Here is a 22,828-nt window from a genome sequence, read left to right as displayed (position 1 = left end):
GGTTGCTTTAAATCATTGATTTCTGTTAACCAAAGAAACACATACAGTCATCATTGCTCTGCATAAAAAAAGGCTTTACAGGCAAGAAAATTGCCGCTTGTAAAACTCTCTCAAAATCAATAATTTATTGAAAAAAAAAGTGCGTGTCTATTGCTGTGAACAAGGCTTAACCCCTTCCCGACCTTTGACGCATACGCTGCGTCATGAAAGTCGGTGCCTTCCCGACCTGTGACGCAGCGTATGCGTCATGGAGGGATCGCGCTCCTGCAGATCGGGTGAAAGGGTTAACTCCAATTTCACCCGATCTCCAGGAACAGGGGGAGTGGTGCTTCAGCCCAGGGGGGGTGGCTTCACCCCCCCTGTGGCTACGATCGCTCTGATTGGCTGTTGAAAGTGAAACTGCCAATCAGAGCGATTTGTAATATTTCACCAAAAAAAACGGTGAAATATTACAATCCAGCCATGGCCGATGCTGCAATATCATCGGCCATGGCTGGAAAACCTAATCTGCCCCCACCCCACCCCACCGATCGCCCCCCCAGTGCTCCGGTGCGCGGTCCGCCCCCCTAATTCGTTCTGTCCGCTCCTCCGTCCTCCTGTCCGCTGCCCCCATGCTCCGGTGCCCCCTCCCTGTGCTCCGGTCCCCCCCCCCCTGTGCTCCGGTCCCCCCCCCCGTGATCCGATCACCCCCCCTTCATACTTACCGGGCCTCCCGATGTCCGTCCGGCTTCTCCATGGGCGCCGCCATCTTCCAATATGGCGGGCGCATGCGCACTGCGCCCGCAGAGTCTGCCGGCTGGCAGATTCATTTCAGAAGTATTTTGATCACTGCGATATAGCCTATCGCAGTGATCAAAATGAAAAAAAAGTAAATGACCCCCCTTTATCACCCCCATAGGGACAATAATAAAAATAAATAAAATATATTTATTTTTTTTTCTGCTAGGGTTAGGGTTAGAACTAGGGTTAGAATTAGGGTTAGAATTAGGGGTAGGGTTAGGGTTAGGGGTAGGGTTAGGGCATGTGCACACAGTGCGGATTTGGCTGCGAATCCGCAGCGGATCGGCCGCGGATCCGCAGCGGATCGGCCGCGGATCCGCAGCGGATCGGCCGCGGATCCGCAGCGGATCGGCCGCGGATCCGCAGCGGATCGGCCGCGGATCCGCAGCGGATCCGCAGCGGATTGGCCGCGGATCCGCAGCGGATTGGCCGCTGCGAATTCGTAGCAGTTTTCCATCAGGTTTACAGTACCATGTACACCTATGGAAAACCAAATCTGCTGTGCCCATGGTGCGGAAAATACCGTGCGGAAACGCTGTGTATTTTCCGCAGCATGTCAATTTTGTGCGGATTCCGCAGCGTTTTACACCTGTTCCTCAATAGGAATCCGCAGGTGAAATCCGCACAAAAAAACACTGGAAATCCGCTGTAAATCCGTAGGTAAAACGCAGTGCCTTTTACCTGCGGATTTTTCAAAAATGGTGCGGAAAAATCTCACACGAATCCGCAAAGTGGGCACATAGCCTTAGGGTTAGGGTTGGAATTAGAGTTAGGGTACCGTCTCACAGTGGCACTTTGATCGCTACGACGGTACGATCTGTGACGTTCCAGGGATATCCATACGATATCGCTGTGTCTGACACGCAGCAGCGATCAGGGACCCTGCTGAGAATCGTACGTCGTAGCAGATCGTTTGGAACTTTCTTTCGTCGCTGGATCTCCCGCTGTCATCGCTGGATCGTTGTGTGTGACAGCTATCCAGCGATGCGTTCACTTGTAACCAGGGTAAACATCGGGTTACTAAGCGCAGGGCCGCGCTTAGTAACTCGATGTTTACCGTGGTTACCAGCGTAAAAGTAAAAAAAAAAAAAAAAAACGTACATACTCACATTTCGGTGTCCTTCAGGTCCCTTGCCGTCTGCTTCCCGCTCTGACTGTCTGCCGGCCGGCAAGTGAGAGCAGAGCGCAGCGGTGACGTCACCGCTGTGCTGTGCTCTCACTGTACGGCGGCGCTCAGTCAGAGCGGGAAGCAGACGGCAAGGGACCTGAAGGACACCAAAATGTGAGTATGTACGTTTTTTTTTTTTACTTTTACGCTGGTAACCACGGTAAACATCGGGTTACTAAGCGCGGCCCTGCGCTTAGTAACCCGATGTTTACCCTGGTTACCCGGGACCTTGGCATCGTTGGTCGCTGGAGAGCGGTCTGTGTGACAGCTCCCCAGCGACCACACAATGACTTTCCAACGATCACGGCCAGGTCGTATCGCTGGTCGTGATCGTTGGTAAATCGTTATGTGAGACGGTACCCTTAGGGTTGGAATTAGGGCTAGGGTTGGAAATAGGGTTAAGATTAGGCTTGTGGTTAGGGTTAAGGATAGGGTTAGGGTTGTGTTGGGGTTACAGTTGTGGGTAGGGTTGGGATTAGGGTTAGGATTAGGGTTGGATTTAGGGTTACGGGTGTGTTGGGGTTAGGGTTGTGGTTAGGGGTGTGTTGGGGTTAGGGTTGTGATTAGGGTTATGGCTACAGTTGGGATTAGGGTTAGGGGTGTGTTGGGGTTAGTGTTGAAGTTAGAATTGAGGGGTTTCCACTGTTTAGGCACATCAGGGGTCTCCAAACGCAACATGGCGCCACCAATGATTCCAGCCAATCTTGCGTTCAAAAAGTCAAATGGTGCGCCCTCCCTTCCAAGCCCCGACGTGCGCCCAAACAGTGGTTTACCCCCACATATGGGATACCAGCGTACTCAGGACAAACTGGGCAACAACTATTGGGGTCCAATTTCTCCTGTTACCCTTGCAAAAATAAAAAATTACTTGCTAAAACATAATTTTGAGGAAAGAACAATTATTTTTTATTTTCACGGCTCTACGTTATAAACTTATGTGAAACACTTGGGGGTTGAAAGTGCTCACCACACATCTAGATAAGATCCTTTTGGGGTCTAGTTTCCAAAATGGGGTCACTTGTGGGGTGTTTCTACTGTTTAGGCACATCAGGGGCTCTGCAAATGCAACGTGACGCCCGCAGACCATTCCATCAAAGTCTGCATTTCAAATGTCACTACTTCCCTTCCGAGCCCTGACGTGCGCCCAAACAGTGGTTTACCCCCACATATGGGGTACCAGCGTACTCACAACAAACTGGGCAACAAATATTGGGGTCCAATTTCTCCTGTTACCCTTGTGAAAATAAACAATTGCTTGCTAAAACATCTTTTTTGAGGAAAGAAAAATGATTTTTTATTTTCACGGCTCTGCGTTGTAAACTTCTGTGAAGCACTTGGGGGTTGAACGTGCTCACCACACATCTAGATAAGTTCCTTGGGGGGTCTAGTTTCCAAAATGGGGTCACTTGTGGGGGGGTTCTACTGTTTAGGCACATCAGGGGCTCTGCAAACATAACATGATTCCCGCAGACCATTCCATCAAAGTCTGCATTCCAAATCGTCACTACTTCCCTTCCGAGCCCCGCCATGTGCCCAAACAGTGGTTTACCCCCACATATGGGGTATCAGCGTACTCAGGAGAAACTGCACAACGACTTTTGGGGTCCAATTTTTCCTGTTACCCTTGGGAAAATAAAAAATTGTGGGTTAAAAAATAATTTTTGAGAAAAGAAAAATAATTTTATATTTTCATGGCTCTGCGTTATAAACTTCTGTGAAGCACTTGAGGGTTCAAAGTTCTCACCACACATCTAGATTAGTTCCTTGGGAGGTCTAGTTTCCAAAATGGGGTCACTTGTGTGGGAGCTCCAATGTTTAGGCACACAGGGGCTCTCCAAACGCGACATGGTGTCCGCTAATGATTGGAGCTAATTTTCCATTCAAAAAGCCAAATGGCGTGCCTTCCCTTCCGAGCCCTGCCGTGCGCCCAAACAGTGGTTTACCCCCACATATGGGGTATCATCGTACTCAGGACAAACTGGACAACAACATTTGGGGTCCAATTTCTCCTATTATCCTTGGGAAGATAAAAAACTCCGGGCTAAAAATCATTTTTGAGGAAAGAAAAATTTTTTTTTATTTTCATGGCTCTGCGTTATAAACTTCTGTGAAGCACCTGGGGGTTTTAAGTGCTCACTATACATCTAGATTAGTTCCTTGGGGGGGTCTAGTTTCCAAAATGGGGTCACTTGTAGGGGAGCTCTAATGTTTAGGCACACAGGGGCTCTCCGAACGCAACATGGTGTCCACTAACGATTGGAGCTAATTTTCCATTCAAAAAGTCAAATGGCGTGCCTTCCCTTCCGAGCCTTGCCGTGCACCCAAACAGTGGTTTACCCCCACATATGAGGTATCGGCGTACTCAGGAGAAATTGCCCAACAAATTTTAGGATCCATTTTATCCTGTTGCCCATGTGAAAATGAAAAAATTGAGGCTAAAAAAATTTTTTGTGAAAAAAAAGTACTTTTTCATTTTTACGGATCAATTTGTGAAGCACCTGGGGGATTAAAGTGCTCACTATGCATCTAGATAAGTTCCTTGGGGCGTCTAGTTTCCAAAATGGGGTCACTTGTGGGGGAGCTCCAATGTTTAGGCACACGGGGGCTCTCCAAACGCGACATGGTGTCCGCTAAAGATTGGAGCCAATTTTTCATTGAAAAAGTCAAATGGCGCTCCTTCGCTTCCGAGCCCTGCCGTGCCCACAAACAGTGGTTTACCCCCACATATGTTGACAAATTGGACAACAACTTTTGTGGTCCAGTTTCTCCTTTTACCCTTGGGAAAATAAAAAAATTGTTGCTAAAAGATCATTTTTGTGACTAAAAAGTTAAATGTTCACTTTTTCCTTCCATGTTGCTTCTGCTGTTGTGAAACACCTGAAGGGTTAATAAACTTCTTGAATGTGGTTTTGAGCACCTTGAGGGGTGCAGTTTTTAGAATGGTGTCACTTTTGGGTATTTTCAGCCATATAGAACCCTCAAACTGACTTCAAATGTGAGGTGGTCCCTAAAAAAAATGGTTTTGTAAATTTTGTTGTAAAAATGAGAAATCACTGGTCAAATTTTAACCCTTATAACTTCCTAGCAAAAAAAAAATTTCTTTCCAAAATTGTGCTGATGTAAAGTAGACATGTGGGAAATGTTATTTATTAACTATTTTCTGTCACATAACTCTCTGGTTTAACAGAATAAAAATTCAAAATGTGAAAATTGCGAAATTTTCAAAATTTTCGCCAAATTTCCGTTTTTTTCACAAATAAACTCAGAAATTATCGACCTAAATTTACCACTAACATGAAGCCCAATATGTCACGAAAAAACAATCTCAGAACCGCAAGGATCCGTTGAAGCGTTCCTGAGTTATTACCTCATAAAGGGACACTGGTCAGAATTGCAAAAAATGGCAAGGTCATTAAGGCCAAAATAGGCTGGGTCATGAAGGGGTTAAGTGTGCCCAAAAAAGTCCAGCAAGTGCCAGAACCATCTCCTAAAAAGGATTTAGCTATGGGATCATTGCTACACCGATGCAGAGCTTGCCCAGGAACGGCAGCAGGCAGGTGTCAGTGCATCTGAACACACAGGAAGGTGAAGGCTTTTGGGGGCTGGTTTGGTGTCAAGAAGGGCAGAAAATAAGCCACTTCTCTCCAAAGAAAACATCAAAGACAGGCTGACATTCTGCAGAAAGTACGGGGATTGGACGGCAGAGGAGTTATTTTCTCCGATGAAGCCTCCTTCAGACTGTTTGGGGCATCTGGAAGAATGATCGTCGGAGAAGAAAAGCTGAGCACTACCATGAGTCCTGTGTCATGCCAACAGTAAAGTACCCTGAGGCCACTCATGTATGGGGTTGCTTTTCATCCAAGGGAGTCGGCTCAATCCTAAAGTTGGTCACTCGGAATAACTAATCCAGATCAGTCTTCTTTTGGCACAATGCATCACGCACTAGATAGGTATAGGGCAGGTGGCCGCGGGGGTCACCCATGTCACAGCAGGGCTAGTACAGGACATGGTTTCCAGAGCAGGGGTCCACAGTCCGCCTTCTGCAGTCTCTTCAGTCTATATTTTCTTCCATTCACTTATCTTGTGCAGAACGAGTGTGATCAATAAAGCTGCTGGCTGGGAATCGATAACTCTTGGGAAGTAGATTTCCCAGATATAATTGTCTGTGCAGTGTGACAGACAGCGTATAGCAGCCGATACCTGGAGATACTCACAGCCTACAGACGCTGCACGCTGGAAATGGTTACAGATAGTAACATTGTATCACGGAATCAATATCCGGAACCAGGAGTGTTCACAGCTAGAAGATGGGAGTGACACATTTTGATACAAACCTTTTTTTACTAAATGAGCGCCTCCATTTGTAGTGAAACTACATCTCCCAACATATACCGAGCGCAATATCTTTTCCGAGACCTGATTCCTTGGTGATCAAGTGATCGCTACTTTTACCCTGCTAAATCGTAGCCCATCGGATGCGATTACCAGGGAAAGCTGCAGGCCGGGTGATGTACATCTATAACTCACTGATGGGGATCGCCATTAAATATCTAGTCGTTTATTTTGGCCTCTCGGTATCGATTTGCAGGATCTGCCTTAAGCTGCCCATACATGTATGATGAAAGTTGTGCAAAATTTGCAAATTTTATGAAAGCTAAAAATTCTCAATAGGCGACGCCAGACGTTTATCTGCTGAAAATGTGAACAGGTAGCAAACTGTGGATTTGCATATGACCTAACATTTCTCTCTGTACAAATGTGGTGTTTGGCTTTTTTTTTGCCCATTGGATAGTTGGTAAGGACAATACGATGGTTGATTGATCAACAAGGGTACGACCTTGATGAAGTGAGTAAAGCTGCATTTGTACAGCCCGATTCCGGATGTTAAACTATCACTGATTGGTTGTTAAATAGCCTGTTTAGACAGGCTGATCGCGCTTTCGTGCGCACAGAACAATTGTTTCTACGATCGTGCTGTCAAAAATGCTGAATTTTAAGCAAGTTTAAAAAAAAAAAAATATATATACTAGATTGTGGCCCGATTCTAACGCATCGGGTTTTCTAGAATATGCATGTCCCCGTAGTATATGGACAATGATGATTCCAGAATTCGCGGCAGACTGTGCCCGTCGCTGATTGGTCGAGGCAGCCTTTATGACATCATCGTCGCCATGGCAACCATTATGACATCTACGTCGATACTGTGCCCGTCGCGGCCTCGACCAATCAGAGATGCGGGATTTCCAGGACAGACAGACAGACAGAAAAACCCTTAGACAATTATATATATAGATTCCATCCGATGAACAAGCATTTTGCTAATTCGCTTAGTGATTGACAGCCTGTTTAAATAGGGCGATCATCAAGAAACGAGTGATGGGATAATAGTCAGTGGAATCGCACCCTAAAGCTATGTGCACACGACGTCTTTGTCAGGCGGACTGCGCTGTGCACATGGTCAGTATTTTGTCTCTTATTTTAACAGCTCTACGGTTCAGAAACTAGGACGTGGTTAAATGAAGCAGGGTGTCCATTCCTCGGGCAGCTTCGTTTGGAAGTCCGCCAACAAGATAGGTACTATATCCACCGGATAAACAGCTCATCCAACTCCCAAAACAGCTAAACTATATAATGGAGCAAGGTAGTATTCTTCTCTAAATTCTTTGAATTTGTTACTGAACCTAAGACAAAAACAAGACATTCGGCACTAATAAAAATATATAAGACAAACGCCATATGCTGCTGTCTGTTTAACTAAAAATAAAGACATAGGTGTCTCATCGCCTGCATACACTAAATAGAAATTAATCCATATCTACAAATAACAGAGGATAAGGAACACAAATGAGCAAAACCGCCGAGGTTGCAACATGTCCTAGAAAACACAAAGACTACAACCAAACAGATTAAGTGTGCATTCACACTGGCCGATTACTGCGAATGAGCATTAATAGGAATGATTGTTTCCCGATTATTGTGATTACCGAACAAGCAAAGCACTTGTTGAAGGGGTGAAATGGTTTTTAAACTAGGTTAAAAATCATCACTCGGCAGCACATTGTCCTGTATAAACAGCACATGTGCTGTCGAGAAGATCGTTCTATGCACATTGCAAGTGTAGTCGGCTTGTCTGAATGTGCATGCGATCGGTGGTGATTTACGGCAAGTCAGGAAGTGTAAATTTACCCTTAGATTTACCAACAAGATGTGCAAAATGTCTTACACGTTGTGCGTCGACCATACAGACAGGTCCTGAACAGTGTATTAAAATTAAGTCCAATCATACTAGACTAGAGATGGGCAAAGTGCAGCCTGAGGGCCACATCCGGCACTCCGGCTCTTCCAGTCCAGCCTATGGACCAAAACAGCCAAGAGGCTGAAAACAGTGGCCCACGGGTCACACCTTGCCTGCCACCGTCGGCTGCCTGCGTGGTGACAGTGGTGAATAGATTAGTGGAGGACAAAGCCCCCAGCAAATCCAACCAATCAGCTTGTGAGACAGCAGACATGATGATGTCATTACATCGCGTCTGCTGTGCGAAGAGTCGATGCACCGGAGAAGAGCGCTGGGAGAACAGAAGCGATGTGAGTATGTGTTAGTTTTTTTCATAGGTGTATGGGATGTTTACATGTATATAGGGAGCTATGTGGGGCTCATACGCTATACAGGAGTCTATGTGGAGGCTCATACTGTATTTAGGAGGTTATATGGGGGCTCATACTGGATATAGGAGGCTATGTGGGGGCTCATACTGGATATAGAGGGCTATGTGGGAGCTCATACTGTATATAGGAGGCCATGCGGGGCTCATACTGTATATAGAAGGCTATGTGGAGGCTCAAACAGTATATAGGAGGCTATGAGGGGCCTCATACAGTATATACGAGGCTATGAGGGGGCTCATACTGTATATAGGAGGCTATGTGGGGACTCATACTGTATATAGGAGGCTATGTGGGCGCTCAAACAGTATATAGGAGGCTATGAGGGGCTCATACTGTATACATGAAGCTATGAGGGGCTCATACTGTATATAGGAGGCTATGTGGGGGCTCATACTGTATATACGAGGCTATGAGGGGGCTCATACTGTATATAGGAGGCTATGTGGGGACTCATACTGTATATAGGAGGCTATGTGGGGGCTCAAAAAGTATATAGGAGGCTATGTGGGGGCTCAAAAAGTATATAGGAGGCTATGTGGGGGCTCAGATTGTAAGCTCTCACGAGCAGGGTCGTCTTATTTTGTCTTATTTTTGCTTTATTACTGTATTGTTAACGTTGTTACCTATGACTGTTGGTTTGAAACTGTTAAACTGTAAAGCGCTGCGGAATATGTTGGCGCTATATAAATAAAGATTATTATTATTATTATTATATAGGGGGTATGTGAGGACTCATTGTATACCAGGAGGTTATGTGAGGGATCACACTGTATATAAAGAAGCTATGCGGGGGCTCATACTGTATGTTGTGGCTGTGTGGGGGCTCATGCTGTATGTAGGGGTTGTGTGCGGGCTCATACTGTATATAGGTATGTGTGTGAGGGCTCATAGGGTATACAAGGGATGTTAGGATACGTAAATTGGCTCAATGTTAAGTGATACAATTAATATTAATATAAAATAATTATGATTAATATGTCAATGCTAATATTGAATAGAATTATTTCAGCCTATATGTTCGGCCTCCACAACAGTCACGGTCGCTGATGTGGCCCCTTGGAAAAAAAAAAATGCCCACCACTGCATTAGACTGATATGAAACATTTTGCTCACTAGGAGGATAAGTCGATATAAGGCTGCTTTCACACATCAGGTTTTTTGTTTCAGGCTAAATCCGGCAAGTGTTTGAAAAACTGGATCCGGCGAAGATTGTGAAAAACTGATGCGACGGATCCGTTTTTTTGACTGATCCGGCTAGCCTATAGAGAGTATTGGATAAAAAAAAAATTTGGAGCATGCTCAGTTTAAAAAAACGGATCAGGCCGTCGGATCCGCCACCTTCCGGCTCCCATAGGCTTTCATTGTAGCAAACAGCCGTAAGCGCCGGATCCGGCGCTTCAGGCTTTTTCGCCGGAGACAAAAAACGTTGCAGTAGACTTTTTTTCAGAAGCCGGAATAGGAATTTTAGCCGGATCCGGAAAAAAACAGAAGGAACGCTGGGCCATGCGGCGCGATCCGGCACTAATACAAGTCAATGGGGAAAAAGCCGGATCCGGTTTTACACTATTCCGATTTTTTTCGGAAGAGCCAGAATTAGCCTGAAACAAAAAACCTGATGTGTGAAAGCAGCCTAAGGGGTGTACAACAGCTGCACCACTGTCCGCGTTATTAGCTCTGGTGGAGCAACTTTTTGTCACCTGTTCACTGAAAAAGCTTAAAAGAAAAAGAGGTCTACAAAACTACGGCGGTAAGGGAAGGAAGTTTCGGGCAATGAGTAAGTTGAAAAATTGTTTACAGGTGGATTTATCATTAAAGTTTCATTTTCAATGGAGAGCTGTACAGGAAAATAAATGTGGTCTTACCTAGCTGGACATCTGTGGTGAATCTCAGCCGGTGAATCATGCTGACCTTGAATGACTTGTAGTGATGACTGCTCAGCATATCCTGCACTGTGGCGATGTCAATCTGTGTTTCTTCCTCCTGGGGCTCTTCTCCTCTAGAGCCTATCAGAGAATAAGACATCGTGTTTTTCTTAGAGACCTGTGATCATATCACTTTCTGGATTCTTAAATATTTAACGTGTTGGATCAAACATTAGCAGCTAAACTAACTTCGAAACCCTTGGGCCTCCATATTCACATACAGACACATCAATACCAGCACAGGTACTGCTACTGGATCTTCATCTTGTAGCACTAAACAGACAGGAGCAATGATGATAAGAAACAACGTTGTGACCATGGAATGTAGAGTTTAGGATTCCAGACGTTTGGATGCGTCACTTTCATGTAACTAGAAGCCAATTTGTCATGATCCACATAAAAAAATATATGAATGCTTCCGGGAGTCTTTATATTTTCTTTTTATTTAAATGCATGTGTATTTGGGACTAAAAAATAATTTTTTGCAATTGGGTTTCATTAAAACGTTTGCACCGTCTGGCTGATACAGGCTCTTTGTTTCCCTTCACACTACTTGCTGCTCAATTAGCTGAGAATTCATCAGAGAGTCTGTAAGTCTATAATGTGTCTGCTCCTGAGCTCCTCTCAGCTGATTTCTGACCACATCAAAGTTCAGCTCAATTTTGATGTGGTTTGTGGACATAAATTAGCTGAGAGGAGCTCAGTTGTGGGTTTAGAATACATTAAAGGAGTTATCTGGCCTTAGGCTACAAGTCTGCAGTCACTCTATGTAACTGCAGACTTGTGAATCTTCACATTGTGCTCACTACGAGCTGTGAGGTTTCTCCGATGTAGGAGCGTAACCTCATTCCGACTAGACTTTTCGGGATACACTTGCTCTGGGCGAGGCCGAGCCATCTAGTCGGCATGTGACTGCATGTATGCAAATCACACACTTGGGGGGTCACGTGCCAGTCTGTGGAGAAATCTCACAGCGCGCAGTGCACCCGATGTGAGGATTCACAAATCTGCATAGTGACACAGACTGACTGCAGACTTGTAGCCTGCGGCCGGACAACCTTTTAACTAATGAGCAATTTGATGGATTCTCAAGTAACTCATTCTGCTATGGTGGGGTTCTAGTCCGACATTGCATATAACTACTGATAAGCCGCATTGGAAATACCTCCTATATGGCAAACAGTGTGATATAAACTATTGCCGTATAGGCAAATACCCAACCTCCCTCCCCAGCACACCTATACCCAAAATTAAAAAAAAAAATCCCTGAAGATCTTTCCAATTCGGAAGGGGTTAATCTCCTTTTTCTCTGCTCCCAAATGATTTAGGCACTGTGGGGTTTTAACAACTTTTTCCCATAAAGCTGCCACTGGCACCATTATCGACCTCGTATATCCTTCTTTACCAACACCCTGTTTTTTTTGTTTTTTTTTCTGGAAGCTATTAGTTATAATGAAGGTAACCGTTCAATAAGCCAAAACGTCAATTACTTTGAGAATAACACTAGGAGATGCCAGCCACTCGCTGCCTTTTTATGATATTTTGGATCAAAACCAATTTGGAAATGAAGGTTTCTGACGGATTTTGTTTAAATATAGCCCCCGTGATGCCAGCGTCGGGAGCCGGGAAATAATCAGTCAGATGCTTTTAAATAAAGTGCTGCATAAAATATGGCAGAAACATTGATTTAGCCTCTTTGCGAGACAGCGTGACATGCCGCTTGCAGCACCGGCTAATGCAGGACCTAAAAGCCACAATCTTTGGATTTCAGCGGCAGATTAATGAAGACGTCATTGTTTTCTTTAAATGGAAGCGCCGTGTGCGATGAGAGCAAATAAACTTGTCTTTATGTATGGAATTAATATAATTTATTCAGAAAATGCTACTATGCTGCAATAGTGCCAGCCAGGAAAGGCTTCATAATTCCCAGCAGAAATGATTAAGTATAAAAGGTAAAAAGACAACAAATAATAAATGCAAATGGCAATAACGTGCTGCAGCGCAATAACATGAACAGTTCACTCTGCTCCAGCGGCTGCAAACAAAAGTGGAAGAGCTGCCGACAGTGAAGGGGTCATCAGCCCTATTTTTTAAATAAGGTGTTACATCAAATGCATTTTAAAAAAAATAAAAGCAAAAAAACCTTTCTATTTTCACACTGACGGCTAGCAGCAATAGACTGAACCTATTTGTATTTAAATATAAACTAAGCTTACTCTGGAAGGTGAGCTGTGACATCACCTATTGTGATTGGTGGATCATGTGATATCTCCTGTATATAGAGGTGTTATCAGTCATTGTACAGGAGGAGGAGGTGAGCTGTGACATCACCTATTGTGAATGGTGGATCCTGGGTTATCTACTGTATATAGAGGTGTTATCAGTCATTGTACAGGAGGAGGAGGTGAGCTGTGACATCACCTATTGTGAATGGTGGATCCTGTGTTATCTACCGTATATAGAGATGTAATCAGTCATTGTACAGGAGGAGGTGAGCTGTGACATCACCTATTGTGAATGGTGGATCCTGTGTTATCTACTGTATATAGCGGTGTTATCAGTCAATGTACAGGAGGAGGAGGTGAGCCGTGACATCACCTATTGTGAATGGTGGATCCTGGGTTATCTACTGTATATAGAGGTGTTATCAGTCATTGTACAGGAGGAGGAGGTGAGCTGTGACATCACCTATTGTGAATGGTGGATCCTGTGTTATCTACCGTATATAGAGATGTAATCAGTCATTGTACAGGAGGAGGTGAGCTGTGACATCACCTATTGTGAATGGTGGATCCTGTGTTATCTACTGTATATAGCGGTGTTATCAGTCAATGTACAGGAGGAGGAGGTGAGCCGTGACATCACCTATTGTGAATGGTGGATCCTGTGTGATCTACTGTATATAGCGGTGTTATAGGTCATTGTAATCATGCCTGCCACGATAATCATACTGCAAAAAAGTTACCTGTATAGAAAAGAAAGTGTGGGTGTATCATTAGGCCTACTGGTCAATGTGAAAATTGCAAGATAATAAATATATATGTAAACCAAATACAAAAGTAGGGAGTCCAAGGAGCAATATTCTTCATGCATTGGTTGGTACACTAGTTGTAATCTAAATTGAGGAACATTTTTCTGAAATTGTTCCACAATTTTTAGACGCAGTAGTTCACAGGTTGGTGACCTCTGATTACCTTTGCTTCTGAGAGTCTCTGCCTCTCTAACATGCTCATTTTAAACAGTCATGTGACTTAGTTTAAAAATTACTCTCCAGCTGTTTTCATTAGTGCCACTTAAATTTTCCATACTTTTATTAACACTGTACCAATGTTTTTTAGATTTAGTAACATAGTAACATAGTTATTAAGGTTGAAGGAAGACTTTAAGTCCATCTAGTTCAACCTATAGCCTAACCTAACATGCCCTAACATGTTGATCCAGAGGAAGGCAAAAAAACCCATGTGGCAAAGAGTGAGCTCCACATTGGGGAAAAAAATTCCTTCCCGACTCCACATACGGCAATCAGACTAGTTCCCTGGATCAACGCCCTATCAAGGAATCTAGTGTATATACCCTGTAACATTATACTTTTCAAGAAAGGTATCCAGTCCCCTCTTAAATTTTAGTAATGAATCACTCATTACAACATCATACAGCAGAGAGTTCCATAGTCTCACTGCTCTTACAGTAAAGAACCCGCGTCTGTTATTATGCTTAAACCTTCTTTCCTCCAGACGTAGAGGATGCCCCCTTGTCCCTGTCTCAGGTCTATGATTAAAAAGATCATCAGAAAGGTCTTTGTACTGTCCCCTCATTTATTTATACATTAAGATAAGATCACCCCTTAGTCTTCGTTTTTCCAAACTAAATAGCCCCAAGTGTAATAACCTGTCTTGGTATTGCAGACCCCCCTGTCCTCTAATAACCTTGGTCACTCTTCTCTGCACCCGCTCCAGTTCAGCTATGTCTTTCTTATACACCGGAGACCAGAACTGTACACAGTATTCTAAGTGTGGTTGAACTAGTGACTTGTATAGAGGTAAAATTATGTTCTCCTCATGAGCATCTATGCCTCTTTTAATGCATCCCATTATTTTATTTGCCTTTGTTCCTGCATCAATTTGTAAATAAGTAAATTTTTTCAAATGTAATAGAAAAATGTCCCAACCTCACCTTCTGATCTGTGATCTATGCTCTGCCATGAATAAAATATGGCTATAAAAGATCTCATAACAATTGCTTTTTTTGTTTTCTTTACATCTTGAACAGCGTCCCAACTATTTTGGAATTTTTGGAATTGGGGTTGTAGATGAAAATGGACAATTTTAAGCATGATGAAAATTTATAGGATGAAATCTAACAAAAAACTGTTGTTTCAGACGACCAATGACATGCTATCATTCTCTGGGATAAAGTTGGCCATATTCTAAATATTCGACATAGAACATGGCACTCGTAGTAAGTGAAGAAATGCTGGTGATTACTTTTCCAAAAGATCCTCTCACAATATTTTTCGGTCCTTTGGACCTTCTTCAGATGCACTGTACAGAAAAAACTATATATACTGTGGTAGATCAGCTTACCCAGCTGGACACAGAGGTAGAAATGGAACACTGTCTCTTTAAGAACGTGTTTGGTTTATTAAATGCAGCATAAACCAAGCTAGGAAAAAGTAAACACGGCCCTCTGGGCAAAACAAAACACCGTCCTTCTCCTAGCGGGGATCAGCCCGATCAGGGTTAGCAATGTCCACGGTTCAGGTCCTTTGACACAGGCACAAACACTTCCCTGAAGTGCTTCCTCTCCAGACACTGACCACTGCTGCCTTTGGACGTCAGCTACTTAAGCCCCAGACCATGTGACTCCTCCCCTCATGTGACCGATCACATGACTGTGACATCACACAGGTCCCATCAGCTCACAGAGGTGTAAATTTCATTTACACAAGTCCCCTTTTCCCATCAATATGTAGGGTTATGGAAAAGATATAGAGACGATATTTTTTGTATATGGATTGGGTGCATTAAAAGAGTTTCATCATTATTTAAATTCGATCTGTCCTGAACTACAATTCACAAAACATTTTAATAGCAACTGGATCTCTTTCTGGATACTCAAGTTATCAAAGACACTGTTGGGTCTCTGTCAACAGACCACTTTGCTAACAATACGGACAGTAACAATTTTACTTCATTTTCAAAGTTGTCGTCCCATGGCCACGAAACAATTCACAAACTACAGACATTAGAACCCAAGGGTCTGAACTGCGAGTATGAAATAGGGTCCTTTCGAATACAACTTGGTTTATATCCTTTAGCCCTGATAAGGGTACATCGACTATTTACCAATATCTATAAGCTATCTTGTTGTAGATGAGTTACATCTTATCTTTTCCATGGTTAATGAGATTCAGTACTTATCTGTTTGATGAGTAATACCCCTTTATTAATATATCTGTCTGTACACCATGACTGATCTGACTTGGGTCTTTGTCACATCTAGCTAATCACCTTATGCTATGAATGCTATGCACAGTGGCATGCAAAGATTTGGGTACCCAAGGTGAAAATTACTGTTATTATGAACAGTTAAGCAAGTTGAAGATGAAATTGTCTCTAAAAGGCCTAAAGTTAAAGATAACACAATTCATTTGTATTTTTGGCAAAAAAATACATATATAGTAATTTTTTCCATTTTAAAAATTGCAAAAAGTAAAATGTGCCGATGAAAAAGTTTAGGCACTCATGGAAATTTGTGTGCTCTGATAAAGTTGATCAAGGTTTCAGAACTTAATTAGCCTGTTAGAGTTATGGCTTGTTCTGTATCATCGTTAGAAAAGGCTAGGTGATGCAAATCTCCTTGCTTCATAAAAACACCATCTTCTCTAACCTTGTGCGAAAAAACAGCAGCCATCAGTTCTTCTAAACAGCTGCCTAGCACTCTGAAAATTAAAATGGTGGAGGCCCAGAAAGCACGAGAAGGCTATAAGAAGATAGCAAAACATTTTCAAGTTGCTCTTTCCTCAGTTCAAAATGTAATTTAGAAATGTCAGTTACCAGGAACAGTGGAGATCAAGAGAAGGTCTGGAAGACCAAGCAAAATTCCAGTGAGAGCTGCTTGTAGGATTGCTAGAGTGGCAAATCAGAACCCCCGCTTGACTGCAAAAGACCTTCAAAAAGATTTAGCAGACTATGGAGTTATGGTACAATGTTTTACTGTTCAGAGACAACTGCACACATACGGCCTTCATGGAATAGTCATCAGAAGAAAACCTCTCCTGCATCCTCAAAATAAAATTCAGAGTCAGAAGCATTCAAAAGAATATCTAAACAAGCCTGATGCATTTTGGAAACAAGTCCCGTGGACCGATGAGGTTAAAATAGATCTCTTTGGCCACAATGATCACATGTATGTGTGGAGAAAAAAAGGGCACAGAATTTCAGAAAAAGAACACCTCGCCAACCATTAAACATGGAGTGGATCAACCATGCTTTGGGGTTGTGCTGCAGCCAATGGCACGACAAACATTTCACGGGTATTGGGAAGAATGGATTCAATGGAATTCCAACAAATTCTTGATGCAAATATAACACCATCTGTAAAAAAAGCTGAAGGTGAAAAGAGGATGGCTTCTACAAATGGATAATGATCCTAACACACATCAAAATCCACAATAGACGACCTGAAAAGGCGCACGCTGAAGGTTTTACAATGGCCCTCACAGTTCCCTGATCTGAATATCATTGACAATCTGTGACTAGACCTCAAAATAGCAGAGGATGCAAGACGACCCAGGAATCTCACAGAACTGAAGGAATTTTCCAAGGAAGAATGGATGAAAATTCCTCAAACAAGAATTGACTACAAAACTGCATTTACAAGCCGTGGTACTTGCCAAAGAGGGAGACAGGAGATACTAACTATGAAGGGGGCCCAAACGTTTGCATCGGCCCATTTTCCTTTTTTAGAATTTTTACAACATATAAAAAAAAATTATGCCTAAAATACAAAGGAAATGGGTCATCTTGCTTAACTGTTTACAATAACAGTAATTTTGACCAGGGGTGCTTAAACTTTTACATGCCACTCCATCTTTTCATTCTAAATAATGCATGATGTGAAGCAAAAATGTATATTTTCCCTTTTTCTAGGTCTTATACTTACCTATATTAATATGCATCTTATTTTTAATATTTGGTCATCATACCCCTTTTCTATTTCAGAACCATACTTAGGCTCTCATGTATGACGGCAGACTCAAACTCATACAGCATCTGGTGCTCACCATCTCTAGTACTTCTCCAAATCTACACGGAGCTCCTGAGGACTGCACCACCTTCTGCACAGTGTTACGGTTCTCGTCCAGAGAGGTGATCACTCACTCGGGACCGCGACTCCTATGATGCAGCACGTCTCGTTCCTTACCTACACCGCCCAATTCCATAGCAATGGGACGTTATAGGCTGACACATCCCCCTTCCTTCTGCGTCATTGGCATGCCCACTACCTCTCTCCCGGAAATAACTCAGTATGATACTTGTCACAGTATGAGTGCCAAAATCTTTGTCTGTTATATACAGGGTACGACCCTACTTGTGCACAGAAGATTATAGGCGTGCAATATTCCAGTTTATATGTTTGAAATACTCAACCAACAGATAAAAAGTTACTGAAAAAAATTCCTAGATGTGTACTTTGCTTGAGTTACTTGAATGCCCAACATGGACTAAAACGTGTATAGCTGTATCAGCAAAATGATTATTAAAATCCATCCACTTGTTCAACAATCGACTAACTTCTATCTAAAGCGCATGGCCACCTTAAGCTTTCCAAACTGGCAATCACACCAAAAAAATGCTAAGTGATTAAGGGTAAAGAACATGCAGCCCCCTTAAGGCTTCTATACACATTATAGTCATCTGAACCTGGTTATATTAGCAGGCTCTGTCGACAGTTTAACGTGGATGGAGGCCTCCCAGCTCTTCCCTGACAAATTACGTTGGGGAAGAGAAGGAATTCCAATGGCCTATCGTTTTAATCTCCAGGAAGATAAGCCACCTTCTGGCATCTCTTTCTTAGAGAACATAGGAGTGCTTGGCCAAGCTGAGTGTTCAAGTATGAAAGGAAGTTGGGAAAGAAAGATCTGTTGACTAAATGGTCATTCAACAAACAATGATCGTATATGTTTTGGGGCCTTTAGACTAAGCATTTTAATTTAGTCAACAGCAAGGCAAGTATGGTCAAGAGTGTCAACAGCAAGTCAAGTGTGATCAAAAGTGTCATAGTCAACAGCAAGCCACGTGTGGTCAAGACTGTCATAGTGAACACTAAGGCATGTATGGTCAAGAGTGTCAGTCAACACTGAGGCAAGTATGGTCAAGAGTGTCAGTCAACAGCAAGCCATGTGTGGTCAAGACTGTCATAGTGAACACTAAGGCATGTATGGTCAAGAGTGTCAGTCAACACTGAGGCAAGTATGGTCAAGAGTGTCAGTGAACAGCAAGCCACGTGTGGTCAAGACTGTCATAGTGAACACTAAGGCATGTATGGTCAAGAGTGTCAGTCAACACTGAGGCAAGTATGGTCAAGAGTGTCAGTCAACAGCAAGCCATGTGTGGTCAAGACTGTCATAGTGAACACTAAGGCATGTATGGTCAAGAGTATCAGTCAACACTGAGGCAAGTATGGTCAAGAGTGTCATCATCAACACTAAGGCAACTATGGTCAAGAGTGGAATAGTTAACAGCAAGTCAAGTGTGGTCAAGAGTGTCCGTATCTTGGGAAAAAAACACAAAAAGAATATGAAGAAAAGCCATGAGATCTTGAGTAGCCAACAAGACTACAACTACTGGTAATGCCCTTGTAAAGAACAGTTGAATCTGCCAGATCAAGAGTCAGAAGAGCACAATTTGTGCTGATAAGTTGTGAAAGTAATAAATAACCACGACACTACATGACACTACGGCACAGCCAATGTATGTACTGTACGTATTCCAGCTTCTGGCAAAGAACAGACGGTTTACAGACAGAAAACATGATGCCTTATTATTTTAATGTACTAGTATTTTGCTTAATGAAAATTCTTAATTGTAATTCAATTAATTACATACACAGTCCCCAGTTACAGCTTCCAATAAGACATTGGCTTTTCAAACAGGTTTAAAGGCACTTAACCAATTTTAATATATTAAGACCAATTTCCCTTGAATACTAATTAGTTCTTAATGATAAGCTGAGGAGGGGAGCATCATAGAAAGCAAGCGGCGGGATATAAAATTCAATTAGCCGTGGAAAGGACACTCGTCTGCACGACTTGTATTTTAGAGGGTGGAAAGGGATGGATTCTGAGCGTGTAAATCTGTCGCATATTCGGGGAAGAGGACAGGGCTTTATATGAAGCTGTGGAGGAAGACAATGCTTTCTGCATAACACGCAGTCTGGTTTGTGTTTAATGATACAGATATTCTCCTATCACACAGATACAGCACTGCAGACAGTGCTACCGCCGCTCCGTCTTTGGAGACCCAAACACTGTGGTTGACATAGGAAGCAATGGTGCAAAGGTCTTCAATTCAAATAGACACAAACATGATTAAAGGGGTACTACGGAAAATAGTCTTATGGCCTACATCTTTTTGGTTTAAGTGCCAACCCATGCAGGGATTGCCCATTTGTTAGACAATCCCTGCATGGGTTGCGGCTGTCGAACAGCCGCGGGGACTCGGACATATTATCCGAGCACGCAGAAGACACTCGTTTAGCACCCGAGCATGCTCAAATAACAACTTATCCCAGCACGTTCGCTCATCACTAGTAACCATCTGTTCATATAAACATTGCAAGTGCTATTAATAGGGGGCTCTCAAGTATAATACTGCGGGGAACCTACAGTGCCTTGCGAAAGTATTCGGCTCCCTGGAACTTTTCAACCTTTTCCCACATATCATGCTTCAAACAAAGATAGCAAATGTAAATTTTTGGTGAAGAATCAACTACAAGTGGAACACAATTGTGAAGTTGAACGTAATTTATTGGTTATTTTAAATTTTTGTGGAAAATAAAAATCTGAAAAGTGGGGCGTGCAATATTATTCAGCCCCTTTACTTTCAGTGCAGCAAACTCACTCCAGAAGTTCATTATGGATCTCTGAATGCTTCAATGTTGTCCTAAATGCCTAATGATGATGAATATAATCCACCTGTGTATAATCAAGTCTCCGTATAAATGCACCTGCTCTGTGATAGTCTCAGGGTTCTGTTTGAAGCACAGAGAGCATCATGAAGACCAAGGAACACAACAGTCAGGTCCATGATACTGTTGTGGAGAAGTTTAAAGCCGGATTTGGATACAAAATGATTTCCAAAACTTTAAACATCCCAACATCATCACCCTGAACACACCATCCCCACTGTCAAACATGGTGGTGGCAGCATATTGATTTGGGCCTGCTTTTCTTCAGCAGGGACAGGGAAGATGGTTAAAATTGATGGGAAGATGATGGAGCCAAATACAGGACCATTCTTGAAGAAAACCTGTTGGAGTCTGTAAAACACCTGAGACTGGGATGGAGATTTGTCTTCCAACAATATAATGATCCCAAACATAAAGCAAAATCTACAATGGAATGGTTCACAAGTAAACATATACAGGTGTTAGAATGGCCAAGTCAGAGTCCAGACCTCAACCCAATCGAGAATCTGTGGAAAGAGCTGAAAATTGTTGTTCACAAACTATCTCCATCAAACCTCACTGAGCTCGAGCTATTTGCCAAGGAAGAATGGGCAACAATTTCAGTCTCTCGATGTACAAAACTGATAGAGACATACCCCAAGCGACTGCAGCTGTAATCGCAGCAAAAGGTGGCGAAACAAAGTATTCCGTTAAGGGGTCGAATAATATTGCACGCTCCACTTTTCAGTTTTTGATTTTCCACAAAAATTTTAAATAATAAATACATTTCGTTCAACTTCACAATTGTGTTCCACTTGTTGATTCTTCACCAAAAATTTACATTTGGTATCTTTATGTTTGAAGCATGATATGTGGGAAAAGGTTGAAAAGTTCCAGGGAGCAGAATACTTTCGCAAGGCACTGTATGAACTCAGTTATCACTAATCATAATAGAGAGCCAAGGTGAAGAAGGCTGTGCTGCAATTCCCATGCAGGAAGAACTGATGTGCAGGAAAAAACTCCCCCCCCCCCCCCAACCATGTCTTTATGGACCGCATGCATTGGGGCACAGTCAAGGCGAATAGAAAAGGGCCTTCCTCAAGTTGGTTCCACAAAGCTAGAATTCCGCAAAATGTTATGATAATGTATTACGATTTCCCTTCACTAGAACTCGGAGGCTTAGACCGACCCTTGATAACAAGCCCATAGCATTATCCTCCACCACCAAACTACAGCTGGCACAATGCAGTCAGGGGGTAACGTCCTCCTGGAATCACCAAACCCTGACTCGTTCATCAGATGCCAGATAGAGAACTGTGATACATCAGTGCACAGAACACATTTCCTCCAGAGTCCAGTGGTGGCTTTACACCACTCCATCTGAGGCTTGGCAATGTGCTTGGTGATGTACGGCTGCATGCAGCTGCTAGGCCGTGAATTCCTGGTGTGGGTGGTGTTTGTGCTGCTGTTAGTACCAGAGGAGGTCTGGACTCTGCAGTTTTGGAGTCAGCAGTGCGTTGTGGACTTCTGCTCCTCAGCACTCGGCCCCCCACTCTGTAATATTAAGTCATCTCCACTTCGTGGCTGAGATACTGCGATTCCTTACTATTCTCAACAATATCACTCGCAGGTGATGGGGGAAGATTTAGGAGGGAGACATGTCATGGATGGACTTGTTACACTGGTGGCTCCTATTAGGACCGCTCTGGTATCCGTTCCGTGAGCTCTTCACCACCAGTCGCTCTGTCATGTTAGTAAAGACAGATGGCATGGCGGGGTGCCGAATGTTATATTCCGGAAGCGAGGGGCTATAATACACTTATGGCCATTGGATTGAATGAAAAAAAAATGAATGAAACGATTAAGACATGTAGGATAATATTCCCCAAGTCGTGTATCTGAAAGCTCATACACCTGAATTTCATCACAGCGTCAAAACTGTAAAGTGTTAAACAGGCTGAAAAAGGGATCGGTCCAACAAAACTTGCAGTAAAATGTAATGGATTCTGCTTCCATCTGCACATGACCCCCTCATCAGTTATCTAGAGATTCTCATTTCAGCAGTGCTGGAGTCAGACCCTCTACACAGATCCGTCATGAGCACGATAACCAAGACCCTGAT

The 22,828-nt window shown here is 43.1% G+C and overlaps 1 protein-coding gene across 2 annotated transcripts in view; it reads right to left on the bottom strand.

Annotated features, from left to right (window-relative positions):
* Positions 1–22,828, bottom strand: part of MAPKAP1 (MAPK associated protein 1) — a 194,490-nt gene that overhangs the window by 27,763 nt on the left and 143,899 nt on the right. For both annotated transcript variants that reach the window (XM_077283604.1, XM_077283605.1), the window contains one exon: positions 10,477–10,617. In XM_077283604.1, coding sequence (XP_077139719.1) covers positions 10,477–10,617 — 141 coding nt within the window. The remainder of the gene's footprint in view (positions 1–10,476; positions 10,618–22,828) is intronic.

This window comes from Ranitomeya variabilis, chromosome 2 (genome assembly GCF_051348905.1).
Source record: "Ranitomeya variabilis isolate aRanVar5 chromosome 2, aRanVar5.hap1, whole genome shotgun sequence".
Taxonomy (NCBI): domain Eukaryota; kingdom Metazoa; phylum Chordata; class Amphibia; order Anura; family Dendrobatidae; genus Ranitomeya; species Ranitomeya variabilis.
Note: the sequence above shows the minus strand (reverse complement) of the source record. Positions and strands in the feature narration are given on the sequence as shown.